The sequence below is a fragment of the Dromiciops gliroides genome, chromosome 4 (genome assembly GCF_019393635.1).
Source record: "Dromiciops gliroides isolate mDroGli1 chromosome 4, mDroGli1.pri, whole genome shotgun sequence".
NCBI lineage: Eukaryota > Metazoa > Chordata > Mammalia > Microbiotheria > Microbiotheriidae > Dromiciops > Dromiciops gliroides.
Genome location: NC_057864.1, coordinates 476,524,172 through 476,543,828, shown reverse-complemented (window position 1 = coordinate 476,543,828; position 19,657 = coordinate 476,524,172). Strand labels below are relative to the sequence as shown.

At 43.7% G+C, this 19,657-nt stretch overlaps 1 protein-coding gene across 4 annotated transcripts in view; it reads right to left on the bottom strand.

Annotated features, from left to right (window-relative positions):
- MLXIPL (MLX interacting protein like) overlaps window positions 1-19,657 on the bottom strand; it is a 67,578-nt gene that overhangs the window by 28,852 nt on the left and 19,069 nt on the right. Inside the window, exon 1 of one of the 4 annotated variants that reach the window (XM_044001615.1) lies at window positions 1,854-2,191. The exons of 2 other annotated variants lie outside the window; for them this stretch is intronic. In XM_044001615.1, the coding sequence (XP_043857550.1) occupies window positions 1,854-2,149 (296 nt within the window). In that variant the 5' untranslated portion in view covers window positions 2,150-2,191. Of the gene's footprint in view, window positions 1-1,853; window positions 2,192-19,657 lie in introns of those variants that run through there. One more of the 4 variants, XM_044001614.1, reaches the window with a different exon arrangement.

Below are 19,657 nucleotides of genomic sequence, written 5' to 3'. Positions count from 1 at the left end.
CTGGGCATCATGCCAACTCATGTGGGCCAAGGTTACCCACTGCTTGCCCGGCCAATAGGGTCCCAGCGTCTGGAACAAGGGCTCCAATCCCCCGGCTGATCAAAAGAGAGCCCCTCCACCGCCCCCTTGCCATGTTCTCTTCTGGAACTGAAGGGAGGTAACTCTCCTCCCCCTGCCAGAACCCCTGGGTGTCTGAGGGCAGGGGGAAGGGCAGGCAATGGATGCCAGTGTTTCTCAGAAGGGGGGGGAGGGAGGAAAAGAGATATTTGCACAGAGAGAGGATCAAGGTCGGCCTATCCCCCTTTCTCCTCTCCTATTCCCAGTTGATAATTTATCCCAGTCCCTGGGTTGTTCTGTTCTTTGCTCTGGGAACTTTGCTCTGGGACATCCAGGGCACTTGGCCAGGAGGGGGGCAGGGAACGGGGTTCCTATACACCCCAGGGAGTACATCGTGGAGCTTGCTGGGGACAGCCTTCCCCATTCCACAAGCTCTCCCTCTTTTTCAGCCAGCCCCCCAATGCTGGAATCCCTATGGAATGGTGATATGCCGTCCTTACTGCCCGGCTAAACCTTCCCTCCAGACTGGCCCTTGGCCAGTCCCAGACAGCGATCCCCAAGCGGGCTGCAGCGCCCCCTGCTGGGATAGACCTGGGGGAGGGGGCGAGCAGGAAGAAGACGTGGGGTTGGAGGCTCCAGCCTGGCAGCAAAGCTTGACAGATAACTCCCTCCAGGCAAATGGAACCCCTCTTCCCCCAGTTGCCCGGAGGAGAAACCGTGGATAGAGGGAGATGCTCTGTGGAGTGAAGATTTTAGTGGGCATCCTGGGAGTGGGCAAAGCCCCCCCCCCCACGCTAGGATGGGGATAGGGTGAGCCTGGAGAAACTAAGGCTGGTGCCACCTCCCAGCTAGATTTGAGGGGGAGAGACAAGATTAAGGGTTGTGGATCACGCGGAGGTGAGAGGATCGCAGTTGTGGGGATCGCGTAGGCTCTTAGAGTCTCAGGGAGAGCAGTGGGGTCCTGGGAGGAGAATGGGCAGGAGGTTGGGAATTCTGAGGAGGGGACTCCTGTGGATCTAGGACCTAGTATGGGGGGGCGGGGAGGAGACGATCTTAGACAACCCCTGGAAGCCTGTTTTATAGTGTCCGGGGATGGGGGCTGTGCCCTGAAGGGGCAGGGGGATCCAGGGATTAGGGAGAAAACTTGGGAATTTAGGGAAGCTCCCGAAGTTCTAGTGGATCTTTCCCAAGGTATTCAGGGCCAGAGATCCCTGAAGCGCGGGTCCATAGTAAAGCTTAGGGGTTGAAGGGGGAAAGGCCTGGGGAGGTGGGACTCCATCGGATCTGTCGTAAGGTGTCCGGGCGGGTAGGGAAGCAGGGTCCCCAGGGTAGCAGGGGGAGGAACACCCGAAGGGGAAGGAGTGGGTGCAGCCCGGGACGGGCTTAGGGTAGTGGTGGGTCCGAAGGGGACCTGTGTCCCCGGGAATGGTGGCAAGGGAAGGTGGGGGGGGATATTTTGGAGTTTGGGGCGGGGCAGAGAGGAGGAGCTCCGGCGCGTCCGCCCCGAGGTGCCCGCGGAAGGCTGGCCGCGTGTTGGGGATGGGGGTGGGGGTTCTGGTTCAGGCTAGACAGGGGGGGTAGCTCAACAAACCCAGAGCCCGGGCTCTGGATGGGAAATTGCCGAGGTGTCTTGCAAGGAGATGGATGGCCGCGGGTCCGAGAGGGAGGGGGACCGTGGGACAGGCGGGCCAACGCAGCGAGAGGGCAGCGGGCTCTGGGGGAATCGCACCTCGGTGCCCGAGGTGGGGGGCTCGGCACCTCGCGCCCGTCGGGGGTCCCTGCTTATTCTGGCTCACCTGTAGGCCAGGCTCATGCACTCGAAGAGGCGGGTGAGCGTGGGATCAATGCTGCGCGGCCCGAAGTCCCCGGGCCCCACGGGCCCCTCCTGGGTGCCGCGCCGGGGCACCGCGTCGCTGTGCGGCGACGACACCATGAAGTGGCCGCTGTGGATGACCTGCGGCGACCGGAGCAGCGAGGCGGCCCCGCGACGGGGGCCCGGCCCCTCCGAGTCCGTGTCCGAGTCCGAGTCCGGCGCCGGCTCCACGCGCGGCCCGGGGAAGCCCCCGGCCAGTCCCGCCAGTGCCCCGGCCATCGCTGCGGCCGCCGCGGCCAGTCCGCCCCGCCCGCCGCCACCCGCTGCCTCCGGCGTCCGGCCAGCGCAGCGGGGCGCTCCTAATTAGCATGGCTCCGCCCCACCTCGTCAGCCCCCGCCCCCGGCCCCCTGCCAAGCGGTTGGTCTGGCGGGGGCGGGTCGAGGAGCTCATTTGCATAATGTATGCTCCAGGTGTGCTCCAAAATGCGGATCCCTCCCCGGGGGCTGGAGGGGAAGCGGGTCTAAGGAGCCTTGAGGGAGAGGAGAAAGGAGGAAAGGGAAAGCAGCCGAGATGGAAAACAAGTAGCCCTCAAAGCCGAGGAAGTCACATTTGTCCAACCCCTTCTTTTTACAGAGGAAGAAACTGAGGCCAAGAGAGGGGACGTGACTAACCCAAGGTCACTGGGATCACCCTCAGAGGGTGGTTGTGGACATCAGATGAGCTAAGTTCAGTATGTCAAGGCCCAATGGAAGGTACACACCTACTAATAAGTTCCTGGATTCACCCCAACTATCTAAGTAGGGGCAGGGAGAAGAGTCCAAAGGCTTACAAACTCTTTTCTCCTATCTCTCACTCCTACATTTACCATCTTACTTGCCCTTAGCCCAAGGCTGACGCCATCTCTGTCAGGTCCCTGAGAGTGTGAAGCCCAAAGCTCCTCCTTGTGTGTGTGTGTGTGTGTGTGCTTAGGTTTAGGTGGATATGTATCTGCAGACGGGGGCCCAAGCTGGTAATTAATGGTCCCATGCAACAAATGGCAGGTTTCCCAGCCTTCCTGGCTTCCCAAGGACCATTACCACACCATATTTTCATATCAAATCTCAGAACTCCAAATCGGCCATTAGCCAAACAGCCCGGCACTTTGGCCACCAGGGACCCCATCTGAAATGAAGAGGCTGCATCTTCTGACAGAGGGGACATGGCCATGGTCCTTTGGGGATCTCTTTTGCCTGACTTTGCATGGCTTGTTTGCTTTTTAAAAATAAGGGCTTTGGGGGCAGCTAGGTGACTCAGTGGATAAAGCACTGGCCCTGGATTCAGGAGGACCTGAGTTCAAATCCAGTCTCAGACACTTGACACTTACTAGCTGTGTGACCCTGGGCAAGTCACATCCCTCATTGCCCAACAAACAAAAAAAAATAAGGGTTTTGTTTTTCTCTTTTTTTCATTGAGGGTGGGTGGGTAGGAGAGAAAATAAATTTTTGTTGAGTAAAAATAAATGAAAAACCTTTTAAAAATGAAGGCATTGATTGGAAATTGAGGGAATGCTCATCAATTGGGGAATGGCTAACAAGTTGTGGTATATGAATGAAATGGAATACTATTGTGCTGTAAGAAATGATGAGCAGGCAGATTTTAGAAAAACCTGAAAGACTTAAGTGGACTGATGCTGAGTGAAGTGAGCAGAACCAGGAGAACATTGTATGCAGTATGTAACGATAGGAATGACGCCACCTGCTGGAGACTTGCTGTGGAGGAGTTCTGCCCATGAAGGGAAGGTCTTTGAGGGCAGGACTAGGAGTCTTTTCTTTAGCATCAGGAAGTGACTGGCGCTCAGTCTCGGGCTCTTTCCTCTGGACTCGGGTGGAGAGCGGAGCTAGAAATGTGCTCTCCCTTTAATAGATAGGAATCTAGGCCTTTCTCTCTCTTTACCAAATTCTTATTCTCCTTAATAAATGCTTAAAAGTCTAACTCTTGCTAAAGCTTATATTTTAGACAGTTTAGCTAGAATTTTAGCCCTTAACAAGTAACAGTAACCTTGTGTGATGATCAACTGTGATAGACTTGGCTCTTCTCAGCAGTGCAATGATCCAAAACAATTTCAAAGAACTCATGATGGAAAATGTTCTCCACATCCAGAAAAAAGAACTGTGGATTTTGAATGCAGATTGAACCATACTGTTTCTATTTTGGGGCTGTTTTTCCCCTTCTTTTTTGAGGTTTTTCCCTTGTGCTCTGATTCTTCTTTCACAACATGACTAATTCAGAAATATGTTTAATGTGATTGTACATATATAACATATCAGATTGCTTTCTCTGTCTTGGGGAAGGGGTAGCTAAGAGAGGGTGGGAAGAAATTTGGAACTAAAAATCCTGTGAAGGGGCAGCTAGGTGATGCAGTGGATAAAGCACCAGCCCTGGATTCAGGAGGACCTGAGTTCAAATCTGGCCTTAGATACTTGGCACTTACTAGCTGTGTGACCCTGGGCAAGTCACTTAACCTTCATTGCCCTGCAAAAAAAAAAAATGAATGCATGGGACTAAATGGTGTCTAAGGTCCTTTCTGATGCCAATATTCAAGGATTCTGTCATTCAGTTGTCAGGTTCTAAGTGAATGATAAGCTTGTGCTGCCTACATGAGCTCACCTGTCCATGCTGACTTCATTTCTTTTGAGCCTATTGTACTCAAGGCTTTCTATTATGTTATTGTATCCTATTGTTTTGTATTGTATTATTGTATTATATTGTATTGCATTATCACACCATACTATACTATATTGTATTGTATTGCATAGCATTGCATTATATTGTTTATCATATCATATCATATTATTACATTATATTTTCTTCTGCCTGTTCATTCCCTCAACAGACATTTCGTAATAGTTCACATTTTAAATTATAATAACATTAGCTGGCCTTTACATAATACTTTAAAGTTCTGTGCATGTTATCTCATCTGAGTCTTCGAACAGCCCAGTGAAGTAGGTACTATCATTATCCCCATTTTATGGATGAAGAAATAGAGGTAATTGTTATTTTGCTCATTTTACAGTTGAGGAAACTGAGGCAGACAGTGGTTGTGACTTGCCCAGGGACACACAGACAGTAAATGTCTAAGGCATGATTTGAATTCAGTTCTCCCCAATTCTATCCAGAATCTCTCATAGCTGCACACTTAAACAGCATACATGACTTTCCTCAATATAATCCTAGGGAAGGAAGAATGGTTTTTTTTCTTCTCACATTTTCCACTATGGCACTTAGAATCCAACCACAAAACTATCATGTATACTGATATTGTGAGCTTTTGGAGGCCATTTTCAAAGGAAGAGACTTTACAAATTATGCAAGCCAACCCCTAAACGCACATAAGAAGAACCTTTGTATGGAAGTAGCTATCTTTTGGGGCAGCACCAAGCAAAGCCCTGGGGCATGTGGTCCTCCTTCCCGACTATCATTCAGCCTTCTCCTTTGGCCTAATTGATGGGAACCTCACTTCTTCAGGAGGCTCCTTGGAGGGTTTTACTTAGGCTCAGATTTTTGCCAGGGCTGTGCTGAAGGTGTGGTCACAGTCAAAGACTGTATGGGGAGGGAGTGGGAGATGGTGCAGCAATCATAGGCTCCGATACTTAGAACTGTAAGAGACTTTTGAGATATCTGGTCCAATCCCCCTACTTTACAGATGAGGAACTGTTCATCCAAATAGAGAAGAATCAGATGAACAATATATAGGAAAATGACATAGAAAGCTCATCTAGTTTTAACCTGAGGTCTCCTAGAGAGAGACAGGTCTGGGATTTGAACTCAGGTCTTGTGACTGTCAGAGACCATTCACTTCATATGACAGGGAGTCAAAGAGCTGGAGGCATTGGAACTAGGGTAGTAACTTTTTTTTTTGCAGAGGTGGGGGGCAATGGACTTGGTTCACTTGTTAATTCTGCCAAATTTTTCACCTCTTTTATTCTTTGTTAAGAAAAATGATTCTTGGGGCAGCTAGGTGGCGCAGTGGATAGAGCACCGGCCCTGGAGTCAGGAGTACCTGAGTTCAGATCCGGCTTCAGACACTTAACACTTACTAGCTGTGTGACCCTGGGCAGGTCACTTAACCCTGGTTGCCTCACTAAAAAAAAAAAAAAGAAAGAAAGAAAGGTTGGAGCGTGACAGACTAGAGACAGGGCTACAAGGATGCAGGAGAAGACAAGAAGAACTAGGAGCAGGGAAAAAAGAGGCTGAAGGGCAGAACGACGGAGCAGACAGACAGACAGAAGGTCGGTGAGAGAGAAACACAGGGGTTCAGCGGTGGCAGTAAGGAGAGGAAAGTTAGAAGCAGGGGCATTTACAAAGTGAAAGGGGCTCAGAGTTAGAATAAAGGACCTGAGTGCCTTAAGGCAAGAGGTGGCTAAGGCCCTTATTGTATTAAAGAAGGTCCAGGCCCGGCAGGTGGGAAAGAGACTCAGTGGAAAGAGATGCACCACAATGCAGTCAGGTTGTACATTTTATTTCCCTGTATTCTTAATTTTAAATAGTATCTCATAAATAAACTCTGCTTTGATTATTTAGTTAAGAGGCTTCTTAATCTTTTGCTTATCAATTTTGGGAGTGGAGCAGTGTGGTGGAACTTTATAAATGGCCCACATTAGATGAATAGCAGTCAGATAGCCAGGTAGTCAAAAGTCCTAGAATTAGTCACTCAGTCAGCTTTAGCCCGCCCCCCCCAAAATTAGGCCTAGTCATTTAAAAATATTCTTTCAATGGGTTTGGGTAGGAGATGAATTCTCAATCAAACAAAGAATATGGGAAAAAATTACAAAAGGTAAAACAGATAGTTTTGATTATATGAAATTGAAAAGCTTTTATACAAACAAAATTAATGCATTTAGTATAGGAAGGGAAATAGTGGATTGGAAACAAATATTTGTAATGAATTTCTTAGATAGGGATTTTATATATAAGATACGTAGACAACTAACAGAAATATAACTCCAAAAGCCATTCCTCAATATAAATGGTCAAAAGATGAAAAAAACCAAATCCCTAACGTTTCACTAGTAAGGTGGCAAAAATGACAAAAGATAGGAATAGTCAATGTTAAAGGGGTTGTAGAAAGACTGGGACTCTAATACACTCTAATACACTATTGGTAGAATGATGAGATAGCACAACCATTTTGGAAGTGCTTCATAAATACTTTTTCATTTAGTTTCATTATGCAATTCTTCCTCCAACCACCATTATAATTATTTCATTTCATTTGTGAGAGACAGCACATGTTGGATGAACAATGAACTGGAGTTTGATTCTTGCCCAAGATACTTCCTAGCTGTCCAATCCTAGGTAAGGTATATACCTCTCTCTGCCTTAGTTTTCTTATCTGTAAAATGGGGAAAATAATTGGATCTATGACATAGGATTGTTGTGAGACTAAAATGATATACTAAAGATCATATACTATGAGCAGGTGGGATTTACACCAGGAATGCAGGACTGGTTCAGTATTATGAAAAGTATTAGCATAATTAATCATATTAATAACAAAATCAACAAAAATCATATGATTATCTCAAGAGATGCAGAAAAAGCTTTTGATAAAATGCAATGTTCTTTCCTATTAAAAACTCTAGAAAATATAGGAATAAATGGAGCTTTCCTTAAAATGATAAGTACTATTTATCTAAAACCAACAGCAAGTATTTTCTGTAATGGGAATTACTAGAAGACTTCCCAGTAAAATTAGAAGTAAAGCAAGGATGTCTATTATCACCACTATTATTCAATATTGTAATAGAAATGCTATCTATAGCAATAAGAGAAGAAAAAGAAATTGAAGGAATTAGAATAGACAATGAGAAAACAAAACTGTCACTCCTTGCAGATGATATGATGGTATAATTGGAGAATCCCAGAGAATCAACTAAAAAACTAGTTGAAATAATGAACAACTTCGCCAAAGTTGCAGGATGTAAAATAAACCCACAAAATCATCAGCATTTCTATATATTACCAACAAAGTCCAGCAGCAAGATATATATATATATATATATATATATATATATAGAGAGAGAGAGAGAGAGAGAGAGAGAGAGACAGAGAGAGAGAGAGAGAGAGAGACAGAGAGAGAGAGAGACAGAGAGAGAGAGAGAGACAGAGACAGAGACAGAGAGAGAGAGAGGGAGAGGGAGAGGGAGAAAAAGAGAAATTTCATTTAAAATAACTGTAGACAATATAAAACACTTGGGAGTCTACCTGCCATGATAAACCCAGGAACTACATGAGCACAATTACAAAACACTTTTCATACAAGTGAAGTGAGATCTAAACAATTGGAAAAATATTAATTGCTCATGGGTAGAACAAGCCAATACAATAAAAATGACAATTCTACCCAAATTAATCTACTTATTCAGTGCCATACCAATCAAAATATTGTTTCATAGAGCTAGAAAAAGTAATAACAAAATTCATCTAGAAAAGCAAAAGGTCAAGAATATAAAGAGAATTATTACAGCAGTGCAATGATCGAACACAATTCCAAAGAACTCATGATGGAAAATGTTCTCCACATCCAGAAAAAAACCCTGTAAATTCTGAATGCAGATTGAACCATACTGTTTCTACTTTTGAGTTGTTTTTTTTTTTCTTTTTTGAGGTTTCCCCCTCTTGTTCTGATTCTTCTTTCACAACATGACTAATTCAGAAATATATTTATTGTGATTGTACATATATTACCTATATCAGATTGCTTGGAGAGGGGGGAGGGAAGGGAGGGAGGGAGAAAAATTTGGAACTAAAAATCTTATGAAAACAAATGTTGAAAACTATCTTTACATGTAACTGGAAAATAATAAAATACTTTTATGATAAAAACTATAAAGAGAATTAATGAAAAAAAGTGAAGAAATGTGTTCTGGCCTTACTAGATCTCAAACTGTATTATAATGTAGTAATCATCAAAACAATGTGGTAATGTTGAGTTGTTTCAGCTGTGTCTGACTTTTTGTGACTCCATTGTAGGTAGTATTGGCAAAGATACTGGAATAGTTTGCCATTTCCTTCTCCAGCTCATTTTACAGATGAGGAAACTGAGGCAAACTGGGTGAAATGACTTGTCCAGGGTCACACAGCTACTAAGCGTGTGAGGCCAGATTTGAACTCACAAAGATGACTCTTCCTGACTCTATCCACTATGACACCTACCTGGTACTGGCTAAGAAATAGAATGGTGGATCAGTGGGATAGATTAGGTACATAATACACGGTAAGAAATGACCTCAGTAATCTTGTGTTTGATAAACACAAAGATCCAAACTTTTGGGACATGAACTCACTATTTGACAACAATTGCTGGGAAAACAGGAAAGCAGTTTGATGGAAACTAGATATAGACTAATACATCATACTGTATACCAAGATAAGGTAAAAATGAATACATGATTTAGACATAAAGGGTGCAAATTAGGGGATAGTTTATTTGTTAGATCTATGGAGAAGGAAAGAATTTATGACTAAACAAGATACAGAGAGCATTATGGAATATAAAATGGATAATTTTGATTACATTCAATTTTTTTTTTTTTGCAGGGCAATTGGGGTTAAGTGACTTGCCCAGGGTCACACAGCTAGTAAGTGTTAAGCGTCTGAGGCCGGATTTTTGAACTCAGGTACTCCTGAATCCAGGGCCAGTGTTTTATCCACTGCGCCACCTAGCTGCCCCTTGATTACATTCAATTTTTGAAAAATTTGTAATAAAGTATTTTTTTCCCGTTACATGTAAAGATAGTTCTCAACTTTTGTTTATACAAGCTTCACAATTTCAGATTTTTCTCCCTCCCTCCCCTCCCTCTCCCCTCCCCTAGACAGCAGGTAATCTGATATAGGTCATATATATATATATATATACATAATAACATTAAACATATTTCTGCATTAGTCATGTTATAAGAGAAAAATCAGAGCAATGACGAAAAACCTCAAAATAGAAAAACAACAGCACCAAAAACAAAAGAAATAGTATGGTTCATTCAGCATCTATACTCCCTTTTTTTTTCCCCTGGATTTGGAGATCTTCTTCTATCATGAGTTCCCTGGAACTCTTCTGTACCATTGCATTGGTGAGAAGAATATAGTCCATCACAGTAGATCAACACACAATGTCGATGATACTGTGTACAATGTTCTTCTGGTTCTGGTCATCTCACTCATCATCAGCTCATGCAAGACCCTCCAGGTTTCTCTGAACTCTTCCTGCTCATTGTTTCTTACAGCACAATAGTATTCTATTACATTCATATACCACAACTTATCCAGCCATTCCCCAATGGATGGGCATCCCCTCAACTTCCAATTCCTTGCCATCATGTAAAGAGCAGCTATAAATATTTTTGTACATGTGGGTCCCTCTCCCCTTTCCATGATCTCTTTGGGAAAAAGACCCAAGAGTGGTATTGCTGGGTCAAAGGGTATGCACAGCTTTATAGCCCTTTGGGCATAATTCCAAATTGCTCTCCAGAATGGTTGGGATTCGTTCAATTTTAAAAGTTTTGCACAAACAAAATCAATGCAGTCAAGATAATAAGGAAAGCAGAAAACTGGGGAAATTTTTTCACAACAAATTTCTGTCTCAAATATATAGAGAATTGAGTCAAATTTATAATAATGCAAATCATTCCCCAATTGATAGTCAAAAGATATGATACATATTTCAGATGAAGAAATCAAAGCTATCTATTTGGAAAAATGCTCTAAACCACTACTAATGCAAATTAAAACAATTTTAAGATACTACTTTACACCTTTCAGATTGGCTAAAATGATAGAAAAGGAAAATGATAAATTTTGGAGGGAATATGGGAAAATTGGGACACTAGTGCATGGTTGGTGGAGTTATGAACTGATCCAACCATTCTGGAGAACAATTTAGAACCATGCTCAAAGGGCTATAAAGCTCTGCATACCCTTTGATTCAGCAATACCACTACTAGGTCTGTATCCTATGTTGTTTGAAATTTAGTCCTAGAATTTCTCTCTTGGTTTCCTTTCCCTAGCCCCTAAATAAACCATTATTTTTTTCTAATTGGAATTTGTGTGCAAGAGGGTGTAATTCTTTAAAGAGGAATTTTTAAGAACCCCTATCCCAAACCCCTACCCCTATCCCAAACCCTTACCTATTCTTCCCATAACATAATTGGCACCCAACATAGGGTACAAGAAATTCCTCTTTCCTCTTACCACACAAAACCTGGAGGTAGGAACCCCCTTTTGGGTTTCTTTTCTCTCTCTCCTACTTGACTCAACCTCTCATTTGAGTCACAGAGAGGTAGAGGAGGGTCAGCTTTTGCACGCGACAATGACAGGCAGCCTGGGTCTCCCTTCCTTGTCAAAAGCCCGGCCAGATGTCTGAACCACACTTGGACCCTTGGACTCCATGTTTCTGGGTAAGAACTTTTGTGTTTGTGTGTCTATCCCTCGCCAGCACTCTGCTCTTCCATGAGACTGGCAGCTAGCATCTCCCTCCCTTGAGAAAGCTCAGCCTAATGTCTGAACCATGTTCAGACCATTCTCCTTAGACAGGACAATATCTGGGACAGCTATGGGACAGAAAGGGAGTGTTCTGAAAGGTTCTCCTCTGGGGTGCATCCTAAGAGATTGGACTAAATTAAGCTCTGGGACCCCGTCACCTCCTTCTCCTCAGCCTCATTCCCTACCTGTTCCTTGCTTTACTTCTTCCCCACCTGCTTTCATACCTATGGGTCAACCACTGTCACACCACTTCTATGACGGAGACTCCTCTTTGCCCACCAGCTGATCTCAAAACCAATCTCCTGTGCCCTCCACAGCTGAGTTCCGACCACACTGGGAGTGGACATCAGTACTATCCTATCTGCCCCACCCAACAGCTGTCTCAATCCATCCAGCTGTATCCCTCACAGCTGTACCCCTGTCACAATCTGGGGGGTGGGCTCCAATATGTTCTCTATTCTCCTATTTTTTCCATTCAGTAGCCACACCTAATCTTATCTCCCCAGGGGTGGGGGAGACTGGACTGAAGGGTGGTGGTTCTGGAGCTAGCTCAGTCCTGATCCAGTGCCACTTATCTCTTTAGGTGTGTCTGTCCTCTGGTTTAGTTTCTCAAGGAGAAGGTTCTTTGATGTACCCCAGAAAACTTCTGGGGTGGCCTGGGCCCATAACACCTAGGATAGAGAGCGAGAGCCACAGTGTAGCATGGGAGAGAGAAGAGAGCGCCAAGAGAGAGACCCCCACCCCAAGGGTTTTTATCCTCTCTCAGGTAGTGGTGGGTTACTTCACATTGATCTAAGCTAATTGGCCAGTAACATTCAATCACTGATTGGCATGACTTGAGAGCGGTCTAGGTGAGTTAACTTCCTTTAGGTAGTCAGGAAGGTCAATCTACATTTCCTTTGCAATTCTACTGACTCTGGGCTAGTCTTGCAAAACCAGCCAGTGTGTGTGTGTGTGTGTGTGTGTGTGTGTGTGTGTGTGTGTGTGTGTGTGTGTGTGTGGTCTTGGAGTCCCCCAAAGTACCATAATAATTTTCTCACAATCCTAAATAGATTTTTAAAAAGGCAAAGGACCCATACGTCCAAAAATATTTATAGCAGCTCTTTTTGTAGTGTCAGAGAATTGGAAATTGAGGGGATGTCCATCAACTAAGGAATGGCTGAGCAAGTTGTAATATAGGATTGTAACAGAATACTGTTGTTCAGGGTGGTGAGTCAGATGCCTTCAGAAAAACTTGGAAAGATTCACATGAACTGATGCTGAGTGAAGTGAGCATTGTACGCAGAAATAGAAATATTATATGATGAATGACTGTGAATGATAGCTATTCTCTCTCTCTTTTTTTTTTTTTGGAATGAAAGCTATTCTCAGCAATGCAATGATCTGAGACAATCCCAAAGGACTCATATGAAAAATGCTATCTGTTGGGAAGTGAGCAGAACCGATAGAACACTGTACCATAGAGACAGCAATATTGATCGATAAAGAACTGTGAATGACTTGACTATTCTCAACAATATAATAAGTGACAAATAGGATTATAACGTTTTGCACGATCATATATGTATAACCCATATTGGACTGTTTGCCGCCTGGGGAAGAGAGGAAAGAGGGAGGGGAGGGAGAGAAGGAGGGATAGAGATTGGAACAGAAAAATATAAATAAAAATGTTTAACCTGAAAAAAAGAGTGCCATCTGCCTCCAGAGAAAGAATGAATGGCACCTGAATCCAGACCAAAGCACTCTCTCTCTTTCTCTCTCTCTCTCCCCTCCCTCCCTTCCTTTCTCTTTCTCTTTGAGTTTTCATCCACAAAATTACTAATATGGAAATGTTTTACATGATTGCACATGTATAAACTATCTTAGATTGCTTATCATCTCAGGGAGGGGCCAGGAAGGGAGAGAGAGAATTTGAAACTCAAAGTTTTTTTTTTTAAAAAAGGAAGATTAAAATAGTTTTTAAATGTAATTGGGTAAAAATAAACTATTATTTAAAAATTAAAAAAACAAAGATAAACTGAAAAAAAAAAAGGGCAGCTAACCTTGTTTAATGCATCTCCAGGGGAGAGATGATAAAATAAATATACCAGAGGTGGGGGACTCAGGGTACAGAATGTCATACTCATTGTCAGACATAGTGCTTATCTTGGCTTTTTTTGCTTAACTGTTTTTCTTTATTACAAGGGAGTGTTCTATGGAGGGGGGGGGCAGTTAGTATCTAGGGAAATGTTTGTGACATAAAAAGCAAAAGCCATCAATAAAACAATAAAAAATATATATATATAGTTACTAGTAGCAATCCTGTATCTAGAGCGGTTGTATCAAACTCAAATAGAAACCATACCACTAAACAATACATACAGATCCCTCTGGACAAGGCTGCATATTGACTTAGAAACCACATATTAACATTATGTTCTGCTGTATTTTTATTTCATCAAATATTTCCTAATTACATTTTAATCTGGTTCCTGCAGCATGAGTGTTGTAGTTTGTATTTGACACCTGATCTGGGGCTGGAAGGGACCACTAGAAATCTAATCCAACCCCCTCACTTTACAGATAAGGAAACTGAGGCCAAGGGAGATTAAGTGACTTGTCCAAGGCCACACAGGTAGTCAATGGTAGAGGTGGGATCATCCCTTCATTTTGTCCTGGAAGTTTGTGGTGTCACATGGGATCTTGTTGTTGTTCTCATTTGTGTATTTATTTTTTTAATTTGTTGAGGATTAAGTTTATAATGTAAAGGGAATCTTTTTCCCCTCTGAACTCTCAGTATGTCCCCAGGTTTGGATTCACACCAAGGTGGAGCCAGGGAATTAGGGAAGAGGCAAGGGTTATGTGCCTGGGTGACTACCGTGGATTACAAGAATACTGAGGGCTGCCTCCATCCCCCCAAACCCACGATCTAATGAAGCCAGAAATTGTTTTCTTCTCACTTTATCTTTTTATATTCATGGAATGTCAGAATTAGACAGGGGCTTCTTCAGAGATCTTCTCATCCTAACGATGATTCTGCCCTAGGGCAGACAAGGAGTTCTAGGGCAGAACCAGGATCCGAACTGTCTTTTCACTCCAAAGTCAGTGTTCTTTCCTTTCCCCCCAGCTTTCATGCTGCCGACTGGTGTTTCAGGGGGAAACAAAAAGAAAGAAATTTGATAACTGAGGCAAGCAGCAGGAAATGGATCCTCAAGCAAACAATGAATGAGAGAAGAGACTAGGATACTACTCCATGGGGTCAGAGACTTCAAGATAACTCCCTGCGAAAATGGGAGATCCAGAGACTCTGGGACACAGTGAAATTGATGCTGGGAAGTCTACTTCCCAAGAAGGAATAGAATAGAACCACCTGGAGAAGGAATTCATCTACTTTGCTACCATGGGGCAACAGGACTTTATTTTGTAGCATCCTAATTTAGCTAATTATTCTTGCTAATTAGTTTCTATACTGATGGAAACTTTAAAGTGCTGTCAAAACAGATATGTAACACATTTAAAAATGACATAGCTTGTGGGGCAGCTAGGTGACTCAGTGGATAAAAGCACTGGCCCTGGATTCAGGAGGACCTGAGTTCAAATCCGGCCTCAGACACTTGACATTTATTAGCTGTATGACCCTGGACAAGTCACTTAACCCTCATTGCCCCGCAAAAAAAAAAATTACATAGGTTGCAAAATCATTATTTGTACCTTCTAAATGCCATTGCCCTAGGTCAGCGCCTCAGTTGCCCTGCCTAGTTATAGCTCTTAGAAGAAGGCAAAATTACAGTTATCCTTTCCACATCTCGACTTTCCCAATAGCGGTTTTGATATATCGGGGATAGGCATAGGAAATTAAATGGAAATTTGGGGGGAGTTTTGTGGAAGCTACAGACAACATTCAAAGGCCAGCAGATTACAGAAAACAAAAGTGTAGAAATTCAGAAATGCAAAAATTATACGTGTAGTCTTGTATAATATCAACATGTTTTATCTCTTAATACCATGATAGTTCTAACTTCTCTGGCACAAAGGGAGGACCAAAACATTTTACGCAGATTTTTCGAGATTGCTGGTCCAAACCCCTGCAAAGTGGATGCAGTAAGTGTAGTCTGGTCACTTTCTCAGAAAAAAACCAAAAGGCATTGCCTGCTAGAAAGATCCTCCTTCTCTCCCACACCCGGGAGCTTGTTGGGCATTCCAGTTCTTCTTCCCTGGTTATAATGACCCTTTTCTCTTGACTTCAGGTCCAGTATTCTCTCTACTACACCATTCTACCTCTCTACAGGTGTCAGAAGGAAAGCTGTTTACTCCATCATTCAACTACATGAAACATACTTCTTAAGCACCAAAGATAATGAAGGCTATCATGGGGCACTTTGGAGACTCCAGAGATGCTGAGACCAAAATGAAACATTCTCTGCTTTCTTGGAGCTTACAGTCTATTATGGCATTTATTCATTCATTCAGCAACTTATTGATTAAACCCCAAGGTGCAGTGGAGGGGGTAGAGTGTGGGCCTCAGGGTCGGGAAGACCTGGGTTCAAGTCCAGTCCCAGATAGATACGGGCTACATGTCTATCTAACCTATCTGTGTCTCAGGAGACAGCTCAGCTGGGCTATAAATTGCAGTCACATTCTGATCTACATTGGTAGAAGAAACTTTGTTGCTGCGAGTTTCCTATCCCAATACAATCATGTCTTGTTAAAACCCCAAAATATGAGGGGTATTGTATGAAATTATTAAAACAGAAACGGGACACTTCAGGGTCATGTGAGCAATGAAGTGGTGAACCAGACATCTTCCCTGATGCCCAGGACGTCTCCAACCTCTCCAAAACAGAAAGTAGGTGGCAAAGATGAAAGAGACTTCACTGTTACCATGGTCAGGACCCCCGGAATTCAAAGGAAGACAAATAAAAATAATTCCTAAAACACAAACACGAGTGCAATGTTCAAGCAGCTTATTGGCTTGGAGAGCAGTGGTCTCCAAAGTGGGGGGAGGAGGGCCCTCAGGGACTTGGTTCCAAAGCATATAGGATCAACCAATCAGAGGGTAGAAGGGTGGTTTTCATCTCACTCTCCCAAGATGGTCAATCATGGAGTATGTCTCCAATCTAAGATGGCAAAACTCGGGGGCAGCTAGATGGCACAGTGGTTAAAGCACCGGCCCTGAATTCAGGAGTACCTGAGTTCAAATCCGGCCTCAGACACTTGACACTTACTAGCTGTGTGACCCTGGGCAAGTCATTTGACCCCCATTGCCAAAAAAAAAAAAAAGATGGCAAAACTCGTTATCCTTTCCGCATCTCGACTTTCAGCCCCCAACATTTTCCATTCCTCTGTGAAAGGTCCTAACTGCCACTCTTCTGCCCCAGCCATGGGCCCCTTAGAGCACTTATGATCCCACTAGAACCCAGATACCCAAAGTGGAAGTTGTGCTGATGGGAAAATCATTCCCCCCATGCCCATACAGCTATTCCCTTAAACTGTCTCCCCAGTTCACCTGTGACTACAGTAGCTGCCCCTGGCAAGACAGGCTCTGGGCTCCAGCTACTGCTAAGTATCTAAACAGGTAACCTTGGCAGGTACCCTTGGCACAACAGGCTGTGAACCCCAAGTACACCTAGGTACCACCAACAGGTACCCCTGTCGGGTACCCTTGGCATGACAGACTCTGAGCCCCAGATACCCATGGGTACCAGTACCAGGTTCCCCTGGCAGGACAGGTTGCACAGGTCAGAGCTGGGTTCTCCGCTTCTTGATTTTCAGTGAGACAGTAAGCCCCACATTAATAAGCAGACATCAGGGGTTTGTACTCTGCATTGCAGATCTATTACATTCTCATTCCTCCTCCCAAACCCCAAATTAACCACTCTTACAAACATTCCCATAGGGCACCAACACCATGCCGGTTTGCAAACTTGGGATCATCCTCAGCTCACTCTCCTTCACCCCACATATCTAATTACTTGAGAAGCCTGGGTTCTACTTCCACAACACCTCTCCCATCCATCCCTTCTCTATGAACACATCCAGAACCTTAGTTTAGGCCCTTGTTACCTGTCACATGGACTGTTACAACAGCCTCCTAATTTGTCTCTTTGCCTAAAGCCCCTGACCCTTCCAGTCATCTTATACAAGAGCCACGTGCAGGTCTTACTGTGTTATACCTCTCCCTCCTCAATAAACTCTAGTGGCTCCTTATTGTATCTAGGATCAAATATTATTTCATCTTGATCTCATCCATTTCTAATTTCTCTCTGTGTATGTTTCATGATTCCTATAACTAACTATATGTAGGGGCAGCTAAGAGGTACAGTGGATAGAGCCCCTGGCATAGAATCAGGAAGACTTATCTTCCTGAGGTCAAATCCAGCCTCAGATACTTACTAGTCGTGCAACCCTGGGCAAGTCAGTTCACTCTTTTTGCTTCAGTTTCCTCATCTGTAAAATGAGTTGGAGAAGGAAATGGCAAATCTCTCCAGTATCTTTGCCAAGAAAACCCCAAATGAGATCATAAAATGGTGGACATGACTGAACTGAATCTGAAATGACTGAAATAACTATATGTAACTTTTAACCAATTATCTTTATTTATATTTCTGTTTCTTTATGAATAAATAAATACAGATATTATGGGGTGCTCAGAATTTTTTTTACTGATAGAGGTGAGTAATCAAAAAGCTTGGTGATCACTATTGGTTCATGAAAATAATGGAATGTTGTAGGCTAAGAAACAATGACCATGAAGAATTCAGAGAAGTCCTGGGAGAATTCTATGAATTGATACAGACTTAAATAAGCAGAATCAGGAAAACAGTATATACACAGTGACTATGACAGTGTAAATGGGGAGAACAAAACATGAGCTTACATATTAAATAAATAATGAAAAAAATGAAAATGCAAATAATAAAAATTTAGTATAATGTAAGGACCATTCCAGACCTTGAAGAAGAGGTAAGAAAATAACCCTCCCTCCTTTCATTGGAGAAATGAACTGTAGGTGTGGAATGGGGAATATTTAGTTCTATTCAGTTGATGGGTTGGTTGGTTTTGTTGAATTGTTTGTTTATTTTTAAATGTCTGTTACAAGACTTGCTGCCTAGGAAAAGGGGAGTGTCTTGATTCAAGAACAATAAATGTATCCTGATTCAATTCTTAAACTGCACAAAGCAGGAAGGGTGAGGTCACCAGATTGGGAATAGGGACACCTGGGTTCCATTTATGGCTCTAATCATTGACTCATCTCATGGCCTTGGCCTTGAAACTGTGCAGCTTCTCCATCCTGCTCCCTGGGATCAACTACTTTCTACTCCCTGGTGCCATGCTGCAGAAGACTCTGAGATTGTATGATCATAGGTTTACAGTTCAAAGGGACCTTAGAAGTGATCCAGTTCCACCCACTCATTTGACAAATGAGGAATCTGAGGCCCTGAGAAAGGAGTGACTTTGCCCAAGGTCACACAGAGTACACAGCAACAGAGCTGAGATTCAAACCCAGATCCCTTGACTCCCAAGTCACTGTTGCCCCCACTGTACTGTGGTGTGTATCCTCTCACCTCTGAGCATGATTGACATAAGGCACAAGCAGAGCTGTTCTCTTTAAGCTTTGCATTCCACTGAGGGCTTCCCACTCCCAGTCCTGCTTGATCTGAGGGAGAGGAGGGGGCAGGCAATTTGAAGAGCTCTCATTTAAAAGTCATTTGGAGAGGACAAGAAGGCTCTGGCTCCCCTAGTGAGGTCAGAAGGAGAGTCCAAAGTCCTGTAATGGCCAGGCACCAAATGACAAAGTCAACTGTGAGTTTAAATCCCAGATTTGGACAGTGCATGTACTGCTTTGTGTCATTGGTTGTCTTTTGATGTGGGTTTATGTGTGCATCCCCAATAGACTGCAAACCCTGATGCTCCCTTATACTTCTTTGTACCCCCTTCACTCAAAGTCAACCCAACGACTTTCTATTTGTACTTTCCTGTCATTGTAGAGGAAAGAGATACAGATTGGGAACTAGGAGACCTGGTTCTAGTCTCAGTTCTGCTATAGACTAGCTGGGTGACCTAGCACAAATCCCCTTTCTTGGCTACTCAGTTCCTCCTGTGTAAAATGTGGAGGGGAAGCTAAAGGACCCTACCAGTGCTAGCATCCCAGGTTCTATTCTGTTTCCCACAAGGCAAGTAGCACAGATGTGTGTTTAAGAAATTTTTCATTGCTGTGAGTGGCAGGGTGGAAGTCTCCATCAGAGAAAGCAAAGTTGGAATGGTGGGAGCTTCAGGACTGGGGAGTG